Source organism: Berghia stephanieae, chromosome 3 (genome assembly GCF_034508935.2).
Source record: "Berghia stephanieae isolate SIO BIC M18660-M18661 chromosome 3, UCSD_Bste_1.3, whole genome shotgun sequence".
Taxonomy (NCBI): domain Eukaryota; kingdom Metazoa; phylum Mollusca; class Gastropoda; order Nudibranchia; family Aeolidiidae; genus Berghia; species Berghia stephanieae.
Genome location: NC_088362.1, coordinates 76210170 through 76231379, shown reverse-complemented (window position 1 = coordinate 76231379; position 21210 = coordinate 76210170). Strand labels below are relative to the sequence as shown.

General features: G+C 34.6%; 2 protein-coding genes across 5 annotated transcripts in view; one reads left to right on the top strand and one right to left on the bottom strand.

The window, feature by feature from the left end:
- Positions 1-1421: 1421 nt before the first annotated feature.
- Positions 1422-19626, bottom strand: LOC144968472 (uncharacterized protein aq_987-like). Of its 4 annotated transcripts, none has more exons than XR_013644594.1 (10): positions 19101-19404; positions 16170-16301; positions 14227-14274; positions 13396-13472; positions 12975-13029; positions 12199-12379; positions 11342-11448; positions 9730-9831; positions 4061-9065; positions 1422-3654 (listed from the first exon to the last, which is right to left on the bottom strand). XR_013644594.1 is itself a non-coding variant. In XM_078906877.1 (10 exons), exons 3-10 carry the CDS (start codon positions 16299-16301, stop codon positions 9024-9026), a joined length of 744 nt encoding a protein of 247 aa, XP_078763003.1. In that variant the 5' UTR covers positions 19101-19185; positions 19592-19626; the 3' UTR covers positions 1422-9023. The 4 variants fall into 4 exon arrangements, 3 of the variants coding, with proteins under 3 accessions (XP_078763003.1, XP_078763005.1, XP_078763006.1); XM_078906877.1 differs by adding an exon at positions 19592-19626 and having other exon boundaries at positions 1422-9065; positions 19101-19185; XM_078906879.1 differs by adding an exon at positions 19422-19446 and having other exon boundaries at positions 1422-9065; positions 19101-19185.
- Positions 19580-21210, top strand: part of LOC144968469 (uncharacterized) — a 35738-nt gene continuing 34107 nt past the window's right edge. Inside the window, exon 1 of the mRNA XM_078906873.1 lies at positions 19580-19835. The gene's annotated coding sequence lies outside the window, so the exon portion shown is untranslated. The remainder of the gene's footprint in view (positions 19836-21210) is intronic.

Sequence of the window (21210 nt, the reverse complement as noted above, 5' to 3'; positions counted from 1 at the left end):
CATTTCACTAAAAGAAAGTATATTTCTCTGTGAGAGATAACATTTCCTCTTCTTTAATTATTTTCTCAGAGAGCCTGTATTAGAATTTATTAGAAATTATCTGAGTACCTACTATATCCTTTTCAGCAAGAATACTAAACTTTGGACTGTAAAACGTTTTGAACAAATATGAATATAACAACCTCAAAAAAGAACAAAATACGTATTGCGGAACGTTTTAGGCTCAAAAAATCTCCTTCAGCCAACAACAAAAAACAGTTAATGTTAACATTTTATTGTCGGCCGAGGAAGAGTTTTGAGTCCAAATTATTTCCTGTTAAGAATTGTCTTTTTTTTAAAAGCTGTTCTAATCATTTTTGTTCAATGCCTTTGTCTAAAAGAAAATTACAGTTTTATGTTGCATTCTCTCTGAAAGACAACAATGTCTACGACTGCAAAAATGAATGATAAATGACAAATTGTTGTAGACTACTAACTACTCCAGGAATTCTTTTTATTTGTTGTTCAATTCATAAAAACTTCAATGATAAGGTCTTGTAAGAAAATCAAGAATACCATTATTTCTTCTAAAAGATTATCAGTATGTACATACAAATTATCTAAAAGTTATTTGTGCAGACAAATAATGTGAATGGTTATCCAAGTTTTTTAGGGTTTTTTTTCTGGCTATTTCTACATACATTTATAGATGTGGGAGAACAGTTCTAAATCTTTGCATTGAACCCGTCATAAAACAATAGATTAAAAAAATATGTAGCTTCATTCCCCTAGGACAGCAGAGAGGAAAGGTAGGAGTAAGGGTGATCTAGGTAACATAAACTACGAATTTACATGCATTGTACTGTTCTTTATATATACTATATACCCTGGGATGCTGGAAAGCTGGAATTATATTTGCACAAACATAAATTATTTGTTCTTTTCCCCAAAAATTTTACTATTGCTCAATCTGAAACGATACCTGATGGCATTTTGTTTTCAAATCAACCAGTAGTAATAATAATAAGCTTGTATTACTGACATGAAATTCTTATTACCCTCCGTCCCTCTCTGACCTGCTCAAATCTACCCTCAGATTAAGTTACCTTCCTACCCCCCACCCCTCAAAAAAAAAAAAAGAAAAAGGAGAGGAAAATTTCATAATCATAAGTTTGTTTTGTTTTAAGGCGCTTGCAACGCTTTTACTTGTAGGTCATTTCAACGCTAGAAAAAAGGTAGAAATGGGGTAGTAAAACATTACATATTCGAGATCAAAAGCACCCGAGAAAACTATGACAAAGGAGACTAGTTCGAATAGGGGCCAGAAGCTAGGCAGTTTGTGCAAATGATTTATATAATTATTTTCTTGCAATAAATTCAACAAATAATAAGATCATACAAGATGTTTATGGATGGAAATTCTATTTTAATTTTTTTAAAAATTTATTTAATAAAAAAATTGAGGTTTTATACAATGCAATATCATTTAAATGTATTCAAAGTACTTTAATATATGGGATGAGACATTAAGCCTTTAACAACTTTTTCAAGTGAGAACACTGTTACTGATCAGGTACTCATTTTACACCTGAGTGGAGTGAGAAAATGTAGGTAAGTAAAAATCCTTTTCCAAGGTATCAACTTTGTACCGCTCATGATGGGACTTGAACCAGGAATCTACATACAGAAGATGACTGTCATACCACAAGACCATAAAGCCGCACATTAACCAATTTATATTCCTAGCCTAGGAAAGACACAATAAATATAGCAAGGTTAAAAATGAACCACAGTTTACAGCAAATAAAAAAATGGCTCTCAATATTTGTTTTTTTTAATATATATACATGTATTGAGCAGTGACATGGGAGTAACATTGGTATTTTTCTTCTAAAATTAAAAAGTGGAAGACTTAAGAGTTAGAGAAACATTTATTATTTACAACTCATTTCAACCAAGATACTCAATACTTGGAGGCATTCAAATCACACATACCATAAATGATATAAAAGAAAGAAAAACCAGAACGCACAACCCATAATAACTGAGATGCTGAGTATTGAATAACATAAGTATCCCAACCAATAATATATTGCAGTTGTGTGTATAAACATAGTCATAACGATGCTAAATAAGCAACCTGAATGTAATTATTGTAATTCTCAGTGTGACCATTGTTGGATAAAAATCTAAAAAAAATAATAATCAATATAGATTGTTCATACAATACCTACTGGCAACTGATAACTTTCAATTGATAGATCAGCATAATTTACATGAATTATAAAACTCATGACTGTCAAGTTTACAAAGATTCTACTATGACAATAGAAACAGTAGGGAATACTAAGGGCATCTTAAATTAAATGTTGTAACATGATGAGAACTTTAATGAGTTGCACTGTATTTCAATAATAATGATAATAATAATGATGATAATAATAATAATAATAATAATAATAATAATAATAATAATAATAATAATAATAATAATAATAATAATAATAATAATCATCATAATCATCATCATCATCATAATAATAATATTTCGTTTTTGTTTTTAAGGGTTTTATGGCGCTTGCAACACATTTAGGTTATATCAGCGCCAGTAAAAAGGAAGAAAATGGGATAGTAAAAGGTTCTAGAATTGCAATCAAAGCACCCAAGAGAAAGTAAGACAAAGGGGAACTGGGAACAAATAGGGATCATACGTAGATTCCAAGGCACCAATGTACTTAGTTTGAGATCACCTATGTCTCATCCGGACACAAGCACAAGATCCAACAAAGAGGAATACACTCAAATGCTTACATTATACATTCAAAATAAAAAATAATAATACATAACAGAGAGATGATTTACAAGGAAAATAATATCATCTCCCAAAACAATAACTATGCTTTTGACTGTTTCCCTCCCAGCTAGGACTCCGGCCAGGGCCAGGACAAAACCAAGTAATCTCATTCCAAGACAAAGACAGAAAGCATGTTGGAAAACAAGGAAAAAATATCATCTTTCCCTCCAAGCCAGGGCCAGGACAAATCAAGACAAGGACAGAAAGTACGGTGGAAAACAGATATAGGGGGATAGAAGACACGGTAAGTACCTCTCTACCCACTTTGGGAGGTCAGGAACCCCACCCAGAATAATAATAATAATAATAATAATAATAATAATAATAATAATAATAATAATAATGATCCTTAAGAAATAAAAACAAAATGTGATTTTAAGTTAGAGTGCGCTTCATGGTTTTTGTCGTTCATTATTGTTGCAATCAATTAATCTCTAATCCAGATTGTATTCAGAGCATAATAATAATAATAATAGTAATAAAAATGAAAATACTAATAACAATAATAATAATAATAATAATAATAATAATAATAATAATAATAATAATAATAATGATAATAATAATAGATTAAGCTCAACTTATTCCACACTATACAGTCTCTTGGCATGCAGTGAGATTGGTGTGCACTTCGTTTTTATCACGAGTCAAGGTCTTGAGGGTTGAATCTTTGTCTAGACATCCTAACTAGACATTAAGAATGAGTAAACATTGTTAAGGGCAGTAATGTTTTTGGTGACAATGGCAAATTAAAAAATCACGGTCATTTGAAACCAGATTCAGTCCCAAAATTTTCGAAAGCCAGGCAACCTCCTTTTTCTCTTAGGGAAGGGATAGAAACAGAGATTACAAGATTAGAAAATAATGGGATAATCAAAAAAGTGCAATTTTCTGACTGGGCCACCCCGGTTGTTCCAGTAAAGAAGAAAGATAATTCTATTAGATTGTGTGGTGATAACAAAACAACAGTAAACAAATGCATTGAAAACGACAAGCACCCCATTCCTAGAACAGAGGATCTACTCGACAAACTTTCCGGTGGCGAGAAGTTCACGAAGATCGATTTTTCAAATGCTTACAATCAGCTGCCTTTAGACAGTGAGTCGCAAAAACTTACAACCATCAACACTCACAAAGGTTCATTCCAATATCAACATCTGTGTTTCGGTTTGAGTTCAAGTCCCGGTTTATTTCAATGAGTCATGGATTCACTCTTCAAAGACATACCTCAGTGCTGCGTTTACTTTGACGACCTTTCATCACAGGAAAAGACGACCACGAATATTTGAAGACTTTGGAGCGTGTGCTCAACATAATTCAAGACAATGGATTGTCCATTCGGCAGGATAAATGTCAATTTCTCTCTGACTCTATCACATTCCTGGGATACCGACTCGATAAACAAGGATTACATCCATTAGACAACAAGGTCAAGGCGATCGAAAAGCTCCGCGTCCCAATTCAGTGACAGAACTCAAATCCTTTCTTGGACTGGTAAACTATTATTCCAAATTTATTCCTGATTTCTCTAATATGCTTGCTCCATTATACAAACTACTCAGTAAAGATGTTCCTTGGCACTGGTGTAAGGTGCAAGACCAAGCTTTTAAAAACGCAAAGTCTTGCATCACATCAGATCGTGTTTTGTTGTTGTTTGATTCTAACATACCCATCATTCTCACTTGTGATGCTTCTCCTTACGGAGTTGGCGCAGTTTTATCACAAATTGACAACAATGGCCATGAACCCCCTGTGGCTTTTGCTAGTAGAACTTTGAATAGTGCAGAGAAGAATTATTCTCAATAAGACAAAGAAGCTTGTGCGCTAGTGTTTTGTGTGAAACGCTTTCACAAATACATTTATGGAGATGACATAACTATATTCACAGACCATAAACCCTTACTTGGTTTATTGGGTGAGCATAAAGCCTTACCTGAGCACGCTTCGGCTCGTATGCAACGTTGGGCAATATTGCTGGCTGGCTACAGCTATCAATTAAAATTTCGCCCAGGAAAGGACAATAACGCAGATGCGCTTAGCAGACTGCCATTAGACGAGTCGGAACCTAGCGTAATTCCGATAGAAATTGAATCCCTATTCAATTTGCTAGAGAAACTGCCTATCACTTCAGAACAAATCAGAAACGAAACTAGGAAAGACCCCATTCTAAGCCAAGTTTGTGACAAAGTAGTGAATGGTTGGCCTGAACAAAGTGTAAATGAGGATCTACGGCGATTTAAAGTTCGTGAGCACGAACTGAGCATTGAAAACAATTGCTTACTTTGGGGCACTCGTGTTGTAATTCCACGCAGTTTGCAGCGTGATGTGTTGAAGCTACTCCATGATACACATGTGGGAATTGCTAGGATGAAGGCACATCAGGGATGCCACCAGGCAAATTTTAAAAAGCCTGAAAACTTGCGCGGACGAGATACAAATCAACGTCAAGGGCTTCGTAGGGATTTGAAAAATATCAAATTTGGAATATTGTTTCAGTACTTGCAATTGAGAGCAAATAACACAGAAAAGAAAGGATAGTTAACAGTTTTCAAATTGATAAAATAAGGTGCTGAAAACAAAATATAGACAAATTATAAAGCTATCAGGGGTGAGAATGACTGGTCACATAAAAAGAGAAAATTTTTCATTGTGAAGATCATGAATCACCCATGCAACCATAACCTATAAATTTGAACTTCACTCAAATTCACTGAGATGCGATCCAAAATTTGTCTCGCAGCAATTCCTGACACGACTCGGAGAATTTCAAAAGTTGAAAGTGTAATTACATTTGGTGGTTGTAGTAGGGATGATGATGTGGTGTTGGTTGTAGTAGTACTGGTCGTATGGATTGTGTGGTGGTGGTTGTAGTAGCTGTGGTAGGAATGATGATGTAGTGGTAGTTGTAGTAGTAGTAGTGGTGGTAGGGATGATGTGGTAGTGGTGGTAGGGATGATGATGTGGTGGTGATTGTAGCAGTAGTAGTAGTAGTAGTAGTAGTAGTAGTAGTAGTAGTAGTAGTAGTAGTAGTAGTAGTGGTCTAAGAGATGATGATGTGATGGTACTTGTAGTAGTAGTGGTGGTAGGGATGATGATGTGGTGGTGGTTGTAGTAGTGGTGGTCTTTTAGAGATAATTGTGTGGTAGTGGTTGTAATAGTTGTGGTAGGAATGATGATGTGGTGGTAGTTGTAGTAGTTCTGGTGGTAGGGATGATGTGGTGTTATTTGCAGTAGTAGTGTTGGTAGGGATGATGATGTGGTGGTGGTTGTAATAGTAGTGGTGGTAGAGATGATGTAGTGGTTTTGGTGAGTGTTTTTCATTCAGTGATAATAATAGCAATTTGTCAAAAAGGAGGAAAATGTCTCCGTCTATCGGTCAAACGCAAGCAAAGTGTAAAAATAACAGGAACATAGTTTTGTATTGGTATTATGTAATGTATTACTATAACTAATATAAATCCATTCTTATCATTAAACATAAATTTACTTTTGTAAACATTTAATGAATTGTCCTTTCCACATGTTAAAGGCCTACAATGTTATTCAAATAAAAGGCCAGAAAGTGTAGTTTTGTTTTGATTTTTACTTTATAAAGCAGGCTACAATATCTTTTATTTTTTAACGAAACCTAGTGGTTATTCAGATTATAAATACAACCCAGGAATCTCACAAAAGCCATAGTCAAAAGGTAAAAAGACAGAAGAATAAACTAAGCCGACCACCATTGCTTTATTCTAGGCTAATGTATTATCTCTGTATAACCAGATGATTTAATGGATGGTTGCGAAAGAGAGAATAATTTATGAATTGATCTTAGGAATTCTATATCAAAAAAAAAGAAAAAAAAGAAAAGAGAAATGGAAAGAAAGGCAAGGGGAAAGAGAGAGAGAGAGAGAGAGAGAGAGAGAGAGAGAGAGAGAGAGAGAGAGAGAGAGAGAGTAGAGAGAGAGAGAGAGAGAGAAGTAGAGAGAGAGAGAGAGAGAGAGAGAGAAAAGAGAGAGAGATAGAGAGAGAGAGAGATAGAGAGAGAGAGAGAGAGAGAGAGAGAGAGAGAGAGAGAGAGAGAGAGAGAGAGAGAGAGAGAGAGAGATTTGTCCCTCCCCTTCCCCTTCAACCAAACCATCAACTACTAGCTAATCAAAGAACACCACTGGTCGTCTGTGTCAATTGTGACATCTGGTGCCATTCAGTCTGGCCCGACGTCATAAAAACGGGACAGTCACTAAATTTCACGAGACTATTGCACAGGTGTCAAAATATGACATAAGACATAATGGTGATTTTGTGGTTTTGAGGGAAATGTTTGACACGGTAAATTCAGTGATGGGGATGGGCGGTGTTAAACTACCGCGATTTTTTTCTTCTTCTTTAAAAAAAAAAATTCTTTTTTTGAATAGTGACGACGGACAAAAACCGGAGGTTCCGGATTAAAACCGGCTGGTGGTAAAAAAAAAACCGGATTTCCGGCTAAAACCGGAAAAGTGGCATCCCTGGCACATGCTCGTGAATGGGTTTGGTGGAGCAAAATTGATTCGGACATAGAACAAGCAGTAAAATCCTGTTATCAGTGCCAACTGCATGGCAGGCAGCCTCCTAAGGCGCCATTACACCCTTGGGTGTGGCCTGAAGAACCATAGGAAAGGATTCATATGGACTTTGCCGGACCATTTCTCGGCAAAATGTTCCTGATAATCTCAGATGCTCATTCTAAGTGGATAGAAGTAAAATTCATGAACAAGATCACTGCCACTGAGACTATTATGGAACTCCGTGATGTGTTTTCCTCTATGGGTCTCCCAAAATTTGTTGTCACGGACAATGGTCCCATGTGGATTTCATCACAATTTTCTCAATTCATGTTGGCCAATGGGGTAAAACACATCACAGTGTCGCCATACCAGCCATCATCGAATGGTCTGGCAGAATGCGCTGTACAGACTTTCAAGCGGGCGATGGTAAAAATTTCAAAAGGCACGCTAGCAGAGAAAGTGCTCAGATTTCTAACGAAATATCAAAATACTCCCCATACCACTACCGGAAAGTGTCCTTCTGAGCTGATATTTGGTCGAAAAATTCGCACCCATTTTGATCTTTTGCATCCTTCGCTTGAAAGTCATGTGCGTACTCAGCAATTAGCACAAAAACGCGCTCACGATCAACATGCCCGTGATCGGGATGTTGGCATGGACGATCATGTGTTCGTCAGGGCGTATAACAGTTCTAGTAAATGGATACAAGGTGTCGTGGTTGACAAAACTGGACCATTATCTTTCAGAGTCAGCACTCAAAATCATGGTGTGGTGCGCAGGCACCAGGACCAAGTTAGAACACGCACGTGTTCTGATAGCGATAATGATACTGATACCAATGCACCGGGCCTAGTCAATTCTAGCATGGGGGAGGAAAATGACAGAACTTGTACATCCGATAGTATCGATGATACTACTGAACCTTGTACAATTGCGTCTGCGTGTACAGGTGATAGTCCCAATCCCAATGATACTACTTCTGCATCTCAACCTTGTGTAAATGAGTCTCTGCCGCTACCATTGCGTAGGGCTAAGCGCACAATTAAACAACCAGAGAGGTTGGATTTATAATTTTCATTGCTTTCTTTAATTCTTTTGGTTTTTTTTGTTTTGTTGTATATAGTTAAAACTAAAGGAGGAGGAATCTCAATCATTACAAGGGCTAAGACTACAGCCTACAGTAAGGTAATAACCGTATAAGTGTGTTGTGCTTAATCGCTCTTAATTTTTATGCTATCATTCGTTTTCAGCTTTGCTAAACCATTAGCGTTGCCTTGACACCAAAAATCCACTCACTACCTACCATAGCTGCGTAGAAATAGATTTAAAGAAAAAAGTCACAAAATTAAAAGACATTGCGCCATTTATTTTTACCTGGTCAGTCTTGCACCCTAAAAAGAGAGCAAGTGAAAATTTTCTTTAATATTTCTAATCTGGCAAGAAAAGGGTAAGAATCAGTGGTATGAAATACAGGCCAGTCAGCACCTTAGTCACTTAAAAGTTAATTGGCACCATATGAAAAGTTCAAATTGATATAAAGCATTAGTCTAGTTACATCTTACAATAACAACACAAAACAAAGATCTAACTATGGAATATGTAATAATAACTTAGAATTTACTACAAAAATTGTGCACTTGTAAATTAAAATAAATCACAGATCACTGCTGTGTTGGTCTACATTCTCTGGGTCCACAATTCCCCTGTTGAGAGACAGAAATAGAAAAAGCAAATTACAAAGAAAATCAAAATAAAAAAGATAAGACGGCAGCAACATATCAGATAACTACAATCATAATACTTTTTTCTTTAACGTTTATATATTCATCCTGTGATCCACGTTTGTAAAACCAATTTCCTTAAGGATTAATAAAGTTTATCCACTTACTTATTATCCACCCTAAAATCCTAAATATGAGTAATCATTTTCTCAATTATAGTTAGTCATCAAATAAACCTATTTTAATATTTCACCCACCACTCAAAGAAGAAAACTTCCATCATGTTCGATTAAGAAATTCTTTATGGTATTAATCTTGCAACAAAATCAAGCAATGTTGGGTAAGGGCAGTCACTATATAGTTGACAATGATTGAAAAACCATTCCCCGGCATTGTGGCCCTTGTGAATTAATACCTGGCTTTAAGCAGTGACGGATATTGTAAGGTTGCTAGTACAAAAAAAAAGTCATCAGACACATCAGGTGACTTGTATAAATAAAAATCAAAAGAAAAAATAAAGCACAGAAAATTGCAGCGATTTTGGTCTGATTTGATAAATACTCCTTGCAGGACAGCAACAGTCACTATTACTAACTCCTAAGACAACAATACTGACCCATCTTCAGAGCATATAATAGCAACTCACTTCAATCAGTCTTTGGTGATCCCTGTACATGATGTCCAGGCACCTGGGCTCTAATCGATTTTGATGATTTCCGATGACAAACGTTTCATACGCTTGCAACATCTAGGGATATAAAGTGAACAAGAAATATACCTTATTATATCACGTGAAGGGTTATTTAGGCCAATTGGCCTTTAATACCTCGTATATTTATTTGTGTATCTATCATTAAAACTGACCTATGTACAACTCTTGCATATTCTGGTCTGCTTAAAATAACCTCTTTTACAAGGGTTTTCCCTTATGAGTTTTGAACAAGATAATAATCAAGAAAAGATTAAATTTTTGTTTGATTCCTGACAGTTTATCTTAAACAGCTTGCAGCATATAAAAAATTTGAATAGAAAAATGAGATGTCAGTAAAAATTGTATAAAAATATTTAATGTATTAGCACGAAAGTGAATTAGAAAGTCATATTAGAGCAAAATAGTCACGCTTTTAACACTGTAGCCCTAAGTGACATTTAAAAAATAGAGCAAGACAGAAATCGCAAAATAATTTTTTAAAGTTTTTGTTTTGTTTTTAAGGGTTTTACGGCGCTTGCAACACATTAAGGTTATATCAGCGCCAGTAAAAAGGAAGAAAATGGGATAGTAAAAAGTTCTAGAATTACAATTAAAGCACCCAAGAAAAAGTAAGACAAAGAGGAACTGAGAACAAATAGGGATCAGATGTAGATTCCAAGAGCATACCACCAATGTACTTAGTTTGAAATCACCTACAAGTCTCATCCAGACACAAGCACAAAATCCAACAAAGAGGAATACACTCAAATGCTTACATTATACATTCAAAATAAAAATAATAATACATAACAGAGATATGATTTACAAGGAAAAAATATCATCTCCCAAAACAATAACTATGCATTTGACTGTTTCCCTCCCAGCTAGGACTCCGGCCAGAGCCAGGACAAAACCAAGTAATCTCATTCCAAGACAAAGACAGAAAGCATGTTGGAAAACAGATATAAGGGGATAGAAGATACAGTATGTACCTCCCTGCCCGCTATGAGAGGTCAGGATCCCCACCCAGAATTTTTTAAAGTTTGTGTGATGTCCTCGACTGTTGAGAAAATTTTGAGCAAAGATTGGCTACTTTATTCAATTGTCCGTTTTCATTTTAAGCTCTTTTCTCACAAGCAACTTTTCTAATTAAATAAATATTACGAGTTAATTGACATGACACTTATTATTGCACACATTTCTGTATTGAAAATAACATTAGAAGAGTGCTTGTATACAAAAAAAAAGTCACCAAAGAGGTGACGAATGAATTAGAAGAGTAGATTTATGTTGCAAATGCTTTGTTACACATCAATACCATGTTCTAAGGCAAACTAAGATCAATGCAGCGTGAAATATAGTTTTATTTTAATCTTTTCTTTAAAAGTTCACAGATGACAATTTTTTTTTAATAGGATCTATCTTTGGTTTGTCATTAGAAGTCATTTCATATGTAAACACAAGTTCCAACAACATATTGTGATGGGAATCATAAAATTGTAAACAGACACTCACACACAAACACACACACACATACACACACACACACACACATATACATTATTACCTGCCAAGCACACTGTCCTTTAGGCATTTTTCCCACAGCCGTTGCAAGTCCAGGAATTAAGACACTCCTAATGGGTTCCTTGCCTGGTGTTGTGTTATGCTCTCTCACTGATACATTATGAAATGAACAAACAAAAAAACAACGAAAATGCTATCAAAATGTCCCAAATGGTGGAAGGCCTCACTGCAATATCTTAAAGATACATAGACACTTAATAAAAGCAAGTAAGCCCAGTAGCTTACTTCAGACCTACAAGGGAATGAACTGTTTTGATACCACGACATAATTTTGAAAGGCTTCTCTCCTCCAACCAGGGAAAGGGTAACTAGGTCTAATCTCAAACAGGATTCAAGCAGTTGTTACCGTCAGTGCCACTTTTATTAACTGTGGATAAATAACTTTTCAGCTCTAAAGAATTAATTTAAAAACAAACCAAACAAAAAAAAAAGGGAAATATTATTATCAAAATCCAAGCAAGGTCAGTAATAAGATGGGTGACAACGATGAAATGCTAGTTTTGGCCTTATAATATTGAGTAAAACACTTTTAAAAAACTAACAAAATTTCCTTCATTCATCCTCGGGTGAAATTTTTCCTTGGGGTATATTTTGAGAAAAGAATAAAGATAACCCAGGCATCAACCACGTTGCAGCATCACAAATTGAGCAACAGGGGCTATATTTTATGATAAAGGAAAGAAAAAAAAGATGCAAGTAGCAGCGCTTGAACCGATATCTCCGAGATGGATGTGCAATGCTTTATCCATTCAGCCATGTGAATATTTATGAGCTTGATTAGTCCTTATATGCAGAACTCTCAAAAAATTAAAACAAAGAATATAAGCTTGATTGTATTACCTGCTAAGATGATGGCCCTAAAGGCAAGATAGGCATTGACAGTGTCGGCAACATTCATGCCCACTCTCATTGTGGGTGCTGATATCAACCATTTGAATGGTTTACCCTGGTTAAAATTGGACAAATCTTTTTCCTTTATCATCGCCTTATCTCCATACGCAGGGATGATCACTGCTTGGCCCTATGGAGAAACATAGAATAACAGTTTTTGACACCATGGGAAATGCGAGAAATGTTCCGATTACAGAGGAGAAATTTCAACAACAACAATACTAAAATAATAAATAATAATAATAATAATAATAATAATAATAATAATAATAATAATAATAATAATAATAATAATAATAATATATAATATTAAAATAAAATAATATATAATATGGTAATAATAGTAATAATATAATAATAATAATAATAATAATAATAATAATAATAACATTAATAATAGCAATAATAATAATAGTAATAATAATAATAAAAATAATAATAATAATTTTAAGAATCATAATAAAATAATAATAATGATGATGATGTAATACTATACTAGTATACTACTACTACATACTATACTATACTACTACCTTACTACTACTACTACTACTACTACTACTACTACTACTAATAATAATAATAATAATAATAATAATAATAATAATAGAGTAGGGGTAAGGAAGAATGGAGCAGCATTAAAATGAGAAGAAAATGAAAAAGATTCTAAAAGTGGATTTTAAAATGGTTTAAAATACTTGAAAGAAAGAAATTCTAATACATACAACAAGTAATTCTCCATGGTATTTTGTCCTCACTAGTTTCTGTAGTCTTTCCTGCCTGAAATAAGACATCAATTATCTTTAATCATTATCATCATTTAGAGCTATACAGGTACGGTGCATACCTTATTGCTTTAAATTGGAGAAGCTAGTTGGTCGACATCAAAAAACAAAATAGAGATTGAAAAATGAAAGAACGAAATTAGTCCTTACATTTGGAGATCAAATTACAAATGTAACTGCTGATTTCTTTCTTGGCTCAAAATATCAGATTTTTAAAAGTGACATCAAATATTTTATCTATCTATTTATTTTAAAAAATAATTAATGTCTTGACTCATTGCCTAATTGCAACTTTATTTTTTTTAAATCTCCCATTGTTCAATATCAATTCATTGAGTTTGAGAATCTATCAGATTCTTACATTTGTTTTCCAAAGTGATTGGAGTATGCCAGGTCAATCCCTCCCGTCATGAATCCAAAGCTATTGGCAGGAGAAACCTGGATATTTCACATACCATGAAACTCTTAATCATGCCATATATGTAAAACATACCATAGTATACATACATAAACAATAAACAACAAACAAAAACAAAACAACACAACATCACAATATTGTCACTAAAGAAACTACAAAATACAATTTACGTACATTTTATTTCAAGTGAATAATGACTCAAATATTTCATGAGATATGGCAAAATAAATGACCTTTTAACAAAAATATTTTGTCAAATTACGTGTCTGTGTGAACAGATCATCTGTCTTCTAAGAGACTTTTAGCCACTTAGTCTAAATTAAAATTTGAAAAGAGACAACAGACTTCTAAAAAGAGTAGGTGAAAATATCACATCACACAATCACTCAATTGCTTCATTGAGGATATAAGGCATGATTGCCTGAACGGTAAGATGCAATTTGTTGTGGTTCAGAAGAGAAATCTGATTGAAATTCAATAAGCCGCAAGAAAAAAAAAACCCAAAAATTGGGCATACAGACAAAATGAGACTAAAAAAGTCTGCAAACTCAATTTGAAGAATTTAATTGAAAAGTATCTTTGTTTCATTGAAAAAAATGGAGCGTACAACTGTTATTGATTCCTAGTCAATGAAAAATTAAAGAAGAAAAAGGTAAATTTAACAATAAAGATTAATGGAGAAAACTTGCTCTATTTCACAATTAAGCATAATGTAAGAAAACCAAAAAAAAAACCCAACAAAAAAAAAAAAATTAAAAAAAAAATACAACTCACGATTGCATCTGCAGAGGGAGCATCATAAAAAATATCCCCCACTGATGCCTGAAATTGAAATGAATATATCACATGTGAAATTTATGATTATTATACCAACATTTTATACACAAAAGAAAAATTTTAATTTGGAATTTTTGTTTGTTGGCAAAATAAAAATGCAATAACTTTATACAGCAGTCATCGCTTTTCTGCATGCCGGATTTCTGCACGCATTGCATTACTGCATGCTATTCCTGGGTTACAGATTTTTTCTCCTATATGTCTCCATAGCTGCAGGCAAGGTTCGGATAACTGCACACTCTGTTTTTGCCCATCTTCTACTATTCTCATCTGATATTTTTACAACTAGTGTAAATCAATGGCAATGGAAACGCATTTTCAAACATCTTAATTGATTGGGGACATGGGATAGTGCCATAATTTTGTTACGAAGGCTAATTATGTGTTACTACACTGTGAATCTTCGTCATTTGCCAGGCCATGCGAGGTGTCATAATCATAATGTTAACAAAAGTTTACACACGGCCAATCTTTGTTATTTGCCAGGCCATGCGAGGTGTCATAATCCGTTAGTGAGAGTTTACATCACTCAGCCTTCATGTCCCCTTATGTAATAAGTCTTCATAATTGCATGCTCCATGTCGACAATCTTCTACTTTTCCTATCAGATTTTTGTTTTACAACCAGTGTAAATGAATGACAATGGAAACACACTTTCACACATCATAGATTATCAAGGACGTCCAATATCACACAAAATCTGCGCTTTCTTTCCATCAGATGGTTGGATACAACGCTTCAAAGATCGTCGCACCCTGTTCTTTAAACAAGTGTATGGCAAAAAACAAGCCATGGACATGAGCACTGCAGGGTATTGGATCTCATCTAAACTCCCTGATCTGTTACAACAATACTCGCCCAATGATGTCTACAACGCGATTGAAACAGGTAAAGTTTGCCAGGCCAGGCAAGGTGTCATAACGCTATTTAGAGTTTATACCTCTCCGACGATTGCAACCTATTTGGTATTGCAAGCTTACGCTGGGTCAAAGCATTTATTGTTTTATGGGGAATGAGTTGGGTCAAGACTCAAAATTGAATAAACAGTCCTGGGTCATAAACGCAATTGGCTGAAGAGCAGGGCGCACTGCATTGAATGATGCTTAAATGCATATGTGAATGGTACCAAATGTATTGTCTTAATGATTGACTGAAAGCAATGAATCAGATTTCAATTACTCTTTCTGTTAAAGTTATAAACATTAAGAGCTTTGACATTCAAGTTCGATCATTCAACTATTAACAACATGGCAGCCAAGAGAAAGAATATAACTATTGATGTTAAATTATAAATCGTTGGTATGTTGGAAGCAGACATTCTACACACTGTGTGAAAACTGCAGAGAAATACTGTGTTTCAAGATCCATCATTTTCAGATTATGAAAAAATGAAATTGCTTGATCTATAACAGAATTCATTATTTAAAAATTCTGACAAACCTTAGTAGTCCCATTTGATAGTTTGAACAATGTATACAGATGTCAGAGGAGATAATCCATAATTTATTGACACCCTTAAAGTCAGCAAGATTGTTTCCCATCAAATATCGGATTACTACATGATCGGATAACTGCAAGCTTTTCAGCTCTCCCGAGCCTCGGGTAGAAAAGCTATGACTACTGTACTAAGAAACAGTGATAAATAATATTTTGCTACATTTGAGAGTTTTTGGTCATAATTATATTTTAGTATGTAATGAAATGCATTTTTTGCACTATCAAACCTTCAGATTGTCCATGTATTTTGAAAATGCAATTTTCCAACCTTGACAAAGCTCACTATGTTAAACAGTGATAAAATGTATTTTGCTATATTTGAGAGTTTTTGGTCATAACTATATTTTAGAATGCAATGAAATGTATTCTTTGCACTATCAAACCTTGAAATTGTCTTTGTATTCTGAAAATGCACTTTTCCAGGCTTGACAAAGGTCACTATTCAAGTCACGGAGATAATACACAACATCTGTATCTGTCACTTCAGGTAACTCAGCACCACTAGTGTCTTGCATCTAGAATTAGAGACAAATTGTGTCATTAAGGAAAGGCTTATGTTTTTTTTGTTTTTTTTAAAGGGATAGTCAAAAAAGTTATAGATTTACAAATGGAAGTTCACAAGACAAATAAGACAAGGGGGGAAGCATTCAAATAAGGAACAGGTGTAGATTCCAAGAGCATACTATCTGTGTTCTTAGTTTGAGATCACCTAAAAGTATCATCCAGACACAAACACAGGTACCCACTAAGAGGCACACACTCAAGTTTTACAAATATTGATATATGTAAAAGAGAAAATAACACAGTACATAACAGAGCGATGATATACAAGGGAAAAAAATATCATCTCCCAAAACTAACTAACTATACATTTGACTGTTTCCCTCCCAGCCAGGGTATCTGGCCAGCACCAGGACAAAACCAAGTAAGCTCATTCCAAGACAAAGACAGAAAGCGAGTTGGAAAACAGAAAAAAGGGGAATAGAAGATAAAGTAAGTACCTTCCTGTCCACTATGGGAGGTCAGGAATCCCACCCAATGGTAAGGCTTATATCACATGAAAAAAAAAAGAAAAGGCTTTAACGACATATAACAAAATGAAATCCTTGGATTTTTTAGACTCGAAGGATGGAGACTTATATTCTTATATTAACTTCTTATTCAAATGAATATGAAGTGTACAAATTATGGCTAACTTTGTAAGATGTAAAAAAAAAAAAATTAAGTTAGTTACTTCATATGTCTCTGTTTACCTGTGATATAGATCTATTATTGATATTTTCATAAGTGATGTTTATTTAATTCTAAGGTGATTTTTTATGATCCTTCCCTTTAGTTGATCTATGTCAAAGGCAATATCCACTAATAGTGCTCAAAGCACTTTACAAGAGGTCCCTTGCCAACAGCAACATTTAACATGTCGGATGTGACGCCTGTTAGGTGACATTATAATTTTTTTTCTGACAGAGATAATGCTGTTAACGACATGGTACTCTTTTTTTTACATTAGTAGAGGGAGAGAATGTGAGTTAAGAGCCTTTTCCAACTGTGCAATGCTCAAAGCAGGACTCCAACCTGGACCTTCTGATCCAAAGACAAGTATCATACCATAAGACCCCATGGCCTCACAGTTAATCATCGTTCAAAATAATTAATAAAGAACTTTTCACTCACTTCTCATGTAACATACTATTCTACAAAACCACATGTCCCAATCCAAAGAAGAGCAACAAATAGTTACTTGTCATATAGAAAAAAGGAAGAGTAATTCATTTCATGGGGTTAAAAGTCGCAAAAGAAAACCAAAGTATCCACCAAAAAAAGAAGATTCAATGTGTCGCTTGTAATAATTTTGACTTGTTGGAATTGAAGTTCATTCTACTTAACAATATTTTCAGTCACTGATACATAACACACTTAAGCCTCTTATTTAACGCTATTTAATTTGGACAGTAGCTATGCCAGGTTGGATAATAAAATTGATTTGGAAAATCATTCACTATTATTTTCAATGTCTGTTCTTAAATTTTCTTCAGTTTTTATGATAAAGGTCACAAAATAAGCAATCAAAGTATATTATGACCAACTATCTCAAAACGGCATTATGTCAGGATGAATAGGATCCCAAAAAGCTAATTAAGAATTTAAAATTTCAAATAAAATACACTCTTTTGGTGAAAAAATTCTGGGATTCTAGAGAAATATGAATGGAAAAAAAAATATGACATATATCACATAATGGCTCAACAACATGTCACTTGAATAAGAACACAAGTCATAAATTACAGGCCTTCATCAACAAATGTGTGAGAAGAATATTACAAATGAAATGGCTGACAAAATTAGAAATGCAGATTTATGGGAAATGACAGGCCAAGAAGAAATAGAGTAAAAATTAAAATGATGAGATAGAAGTGGCTGGGCAACACCCTGAGAAGGCCTGCAATAAATATTACCTGGTAGGCTCTTTCATGGAACTCACAAGGAACGAGTAAAAGAGGGCGGCCTAAAACAGCTGGAGGAGGGCATTGATGGAGGGATTTAAAAACTGAAGGCTTAGCGTGGAGGGAAGCCGAGAAGATGGCACAAAGCTGGACATGATGGAGTGGATTCACTGTTGACCTATTCTCCAGTTAGAGTGAAGGGCCTATGTAACTGGTGTAAGATAAAGATCTAAAAAATGTGTGTTTGAAACAGTGCCAGACAAAGCAAAGAGAAAAATACAACAACAAAAAAACATCCTTTAACATCAGCCTGCCTCGACTAGGGATCAAACCTCAGATGTGTTACTATTAATACACCACATAGGTTACCTGATAGTTAGGACAATCTTATGCGTATATTCTTCACAAGGGAATTCGTTACTACAGTGAACCCTCAAATGCATCACAGGACAAAAGCATTGATCACGAAAGGCTGAAAATATTAGAGTAGCTCCATTTTTATTTTTTGTTGTTGTTTGTTTGTTTGTTTCTTTGAAAATATCAAAGTGACAAAATATATAATTATTTGTCAATTACCTAGTAAATAACTTTCTATCATTCAAAAGTTGAGCAGTCTTGATCCCCTGTGTAGAAAAAAGCATTACATTGTAAATGAAATACATTTTGAAATAAATATACAAAATGGGGTGTGCATTTCACTTCCCCCCCCCCCCCCCCCCCTTAAAAAATCCAAAACAAAAAAAAACAGACAAAAAAAAAAACAAAAACAAACAAAAAACAAAAACAAACAACAAAACTTATGAAGATGTCTCTAGCATATTATCTATTTTAAATCAAAGCAAATTCTGTAATGCGTTTATACATACACACCTTCTTTAGTTTTATTTAATACGAAATTTTCTCGCGAGGTGTTCTCTTGTTCTCAATCAACTCGATGTCCTGTCTTTCTTTGGTTCTGTGGAATGTTAAAACAATCTAGAGTCCGTTTCAAATTATTTTCACAGTCAGCTAAAAATAAAACGATTAAATTGACAGACTTTCATTTATATATATAGACAGAAAGTTTTATTATGGCTTGTGACGAATATTCTAAAAATAACACAGCCAGTCGAATTCAACTCAGATCTCTTATTCCTTCGGTCATGTTCATGTATCGCTTTTCACATTTTGACTGGGGCTTTTCATTCCTACCCGCCTGTACATATGTTCTATGTAGTCTTGGACCCTGCCTGTTTACGCTTTTGATTGCGTCGCATCAGAGAATATTAGTACAGACAATCTATCTACTATAATTGTTAGAATAAAATAAGAATCCAACTGAAAATCGAAGCCGTCTTAATGATTTCTTATCGAGAGCTAACCTAGGTACGATTTCTTGGAAAGAGAGAAAATTAAAAGAGTGGTCTCCCCTGTTATAACTGCGGGCAGTTAGCAGCAGACGACAGACGTATTTCGACTCTGCACTTCACATCCTTCGCTGAACCTTAATTTGACCACACACACAAAAAAAAAGTGGTTTTTATTTTACGTATTGATTTCGTATGTTTCAAGAGTTTTAAAAAAGTTATTGTTTTTTTGTAAATTGTTGAATCAGCAGAAGAGCTAGTAAGTAACAGTATGGACTGTCGTTCATCTCGAGAGATCACTCATTCACTTTGACTTTAACCTCACCTAGGCTCTATACTCTATACTCTATGTTGCAACTCCATGCAGTCGAAGATAATTGCGACTGTGAGTGTGGCGAGGACAGATAGTCTAGACATTCTAGATACCGTAGCCTTTATTAATTATGAAACTCGTATACTTTTCAGTAGAATTCCATTAAAGGGTCTTGTATCTCTTCCCTTCGCATCTCTCCGCTCATCTCCCTCTTGGACAACATTTGCCACTCACAAAGCTAGAGCAAGACGCTAAATTTTCTCCAGTGTTTTCTTTCATTGTGTCTCATGGGAGTAAAAGAACAATGCTATACCTCACTGATAAGGATCAGGTTAGAATACAGTTGAGGTGTGTGGGACTCCTAGACAGAGACAGACATAAACCAGCATGAAAAGTTCAAAGGTGAGCCTGCAAGTTTGTCTAATTGTGACAACATAAAAAGGCAAAGAACAACTGGATGACAATGAAAAGAAGAAGCAAACATAAACCGAAGTTCTTTTTAGAGGTATACAAGGACAAACCGCCATCCCAATCAAAGATGGCCAAAAAATCAAATCATGAAAGGAGAGCTGCTATTGGCTACCCCAATCCCAAGTAAAGGCTGTCATTCAATTCCTTTTCCCAAGCACAATATCAATAAGGTTATGGAATTACCTCCCAGAGAACTGGAGAAATTCTGACAGTTTAAAAAATTTACTTGTCATTGTCAATTAGAAAATATTTCTGTCACAGTAGGACATAACTATTGTAATAAAGAGCCATAACCAATACTAATACCATCCCACACCACATTAATCTTGCGTTTATCTTCAGTATTGAAGCTACAACAGTATGGATTGGAATGACTCTTGGATTAGCACATGTTTTTGTTGATTGGTTTGCCAAAATTACCACGGGAGTTTTGGCTTCCAAACTGCAGTATCTTATCTAAAGTGCATAGAACTCATAAATAAAATATAAAGAAAAAAAATAGATGGATGGAGGGAGAAAGGAATAAACAAATAGATAAATAAAACTTCAAAACCATACTTTACGTTTTATTGGATAATATTAAAGCTAAATGTGCAAATCAAGCACCTTGAATAAATTTGCTTTAAATGTTTTCAAAAATTGCAGTTACATAGCGCTTATCCGTAGTTTAAATGGTAACAAGTCTGTCCGCATAATGGAACAGAAGAAATAGAGCTTTACAGCAAATTTATCATCCACCTCCGATGGGATGATGAAAATCTGTGCAAAATGCCTTTACTTAGGTCTTTCTGTTAAGGCGCCTTATTTCCCGCTCATACCAACAGATTTTATTTAGTTTGAGGTTATATTG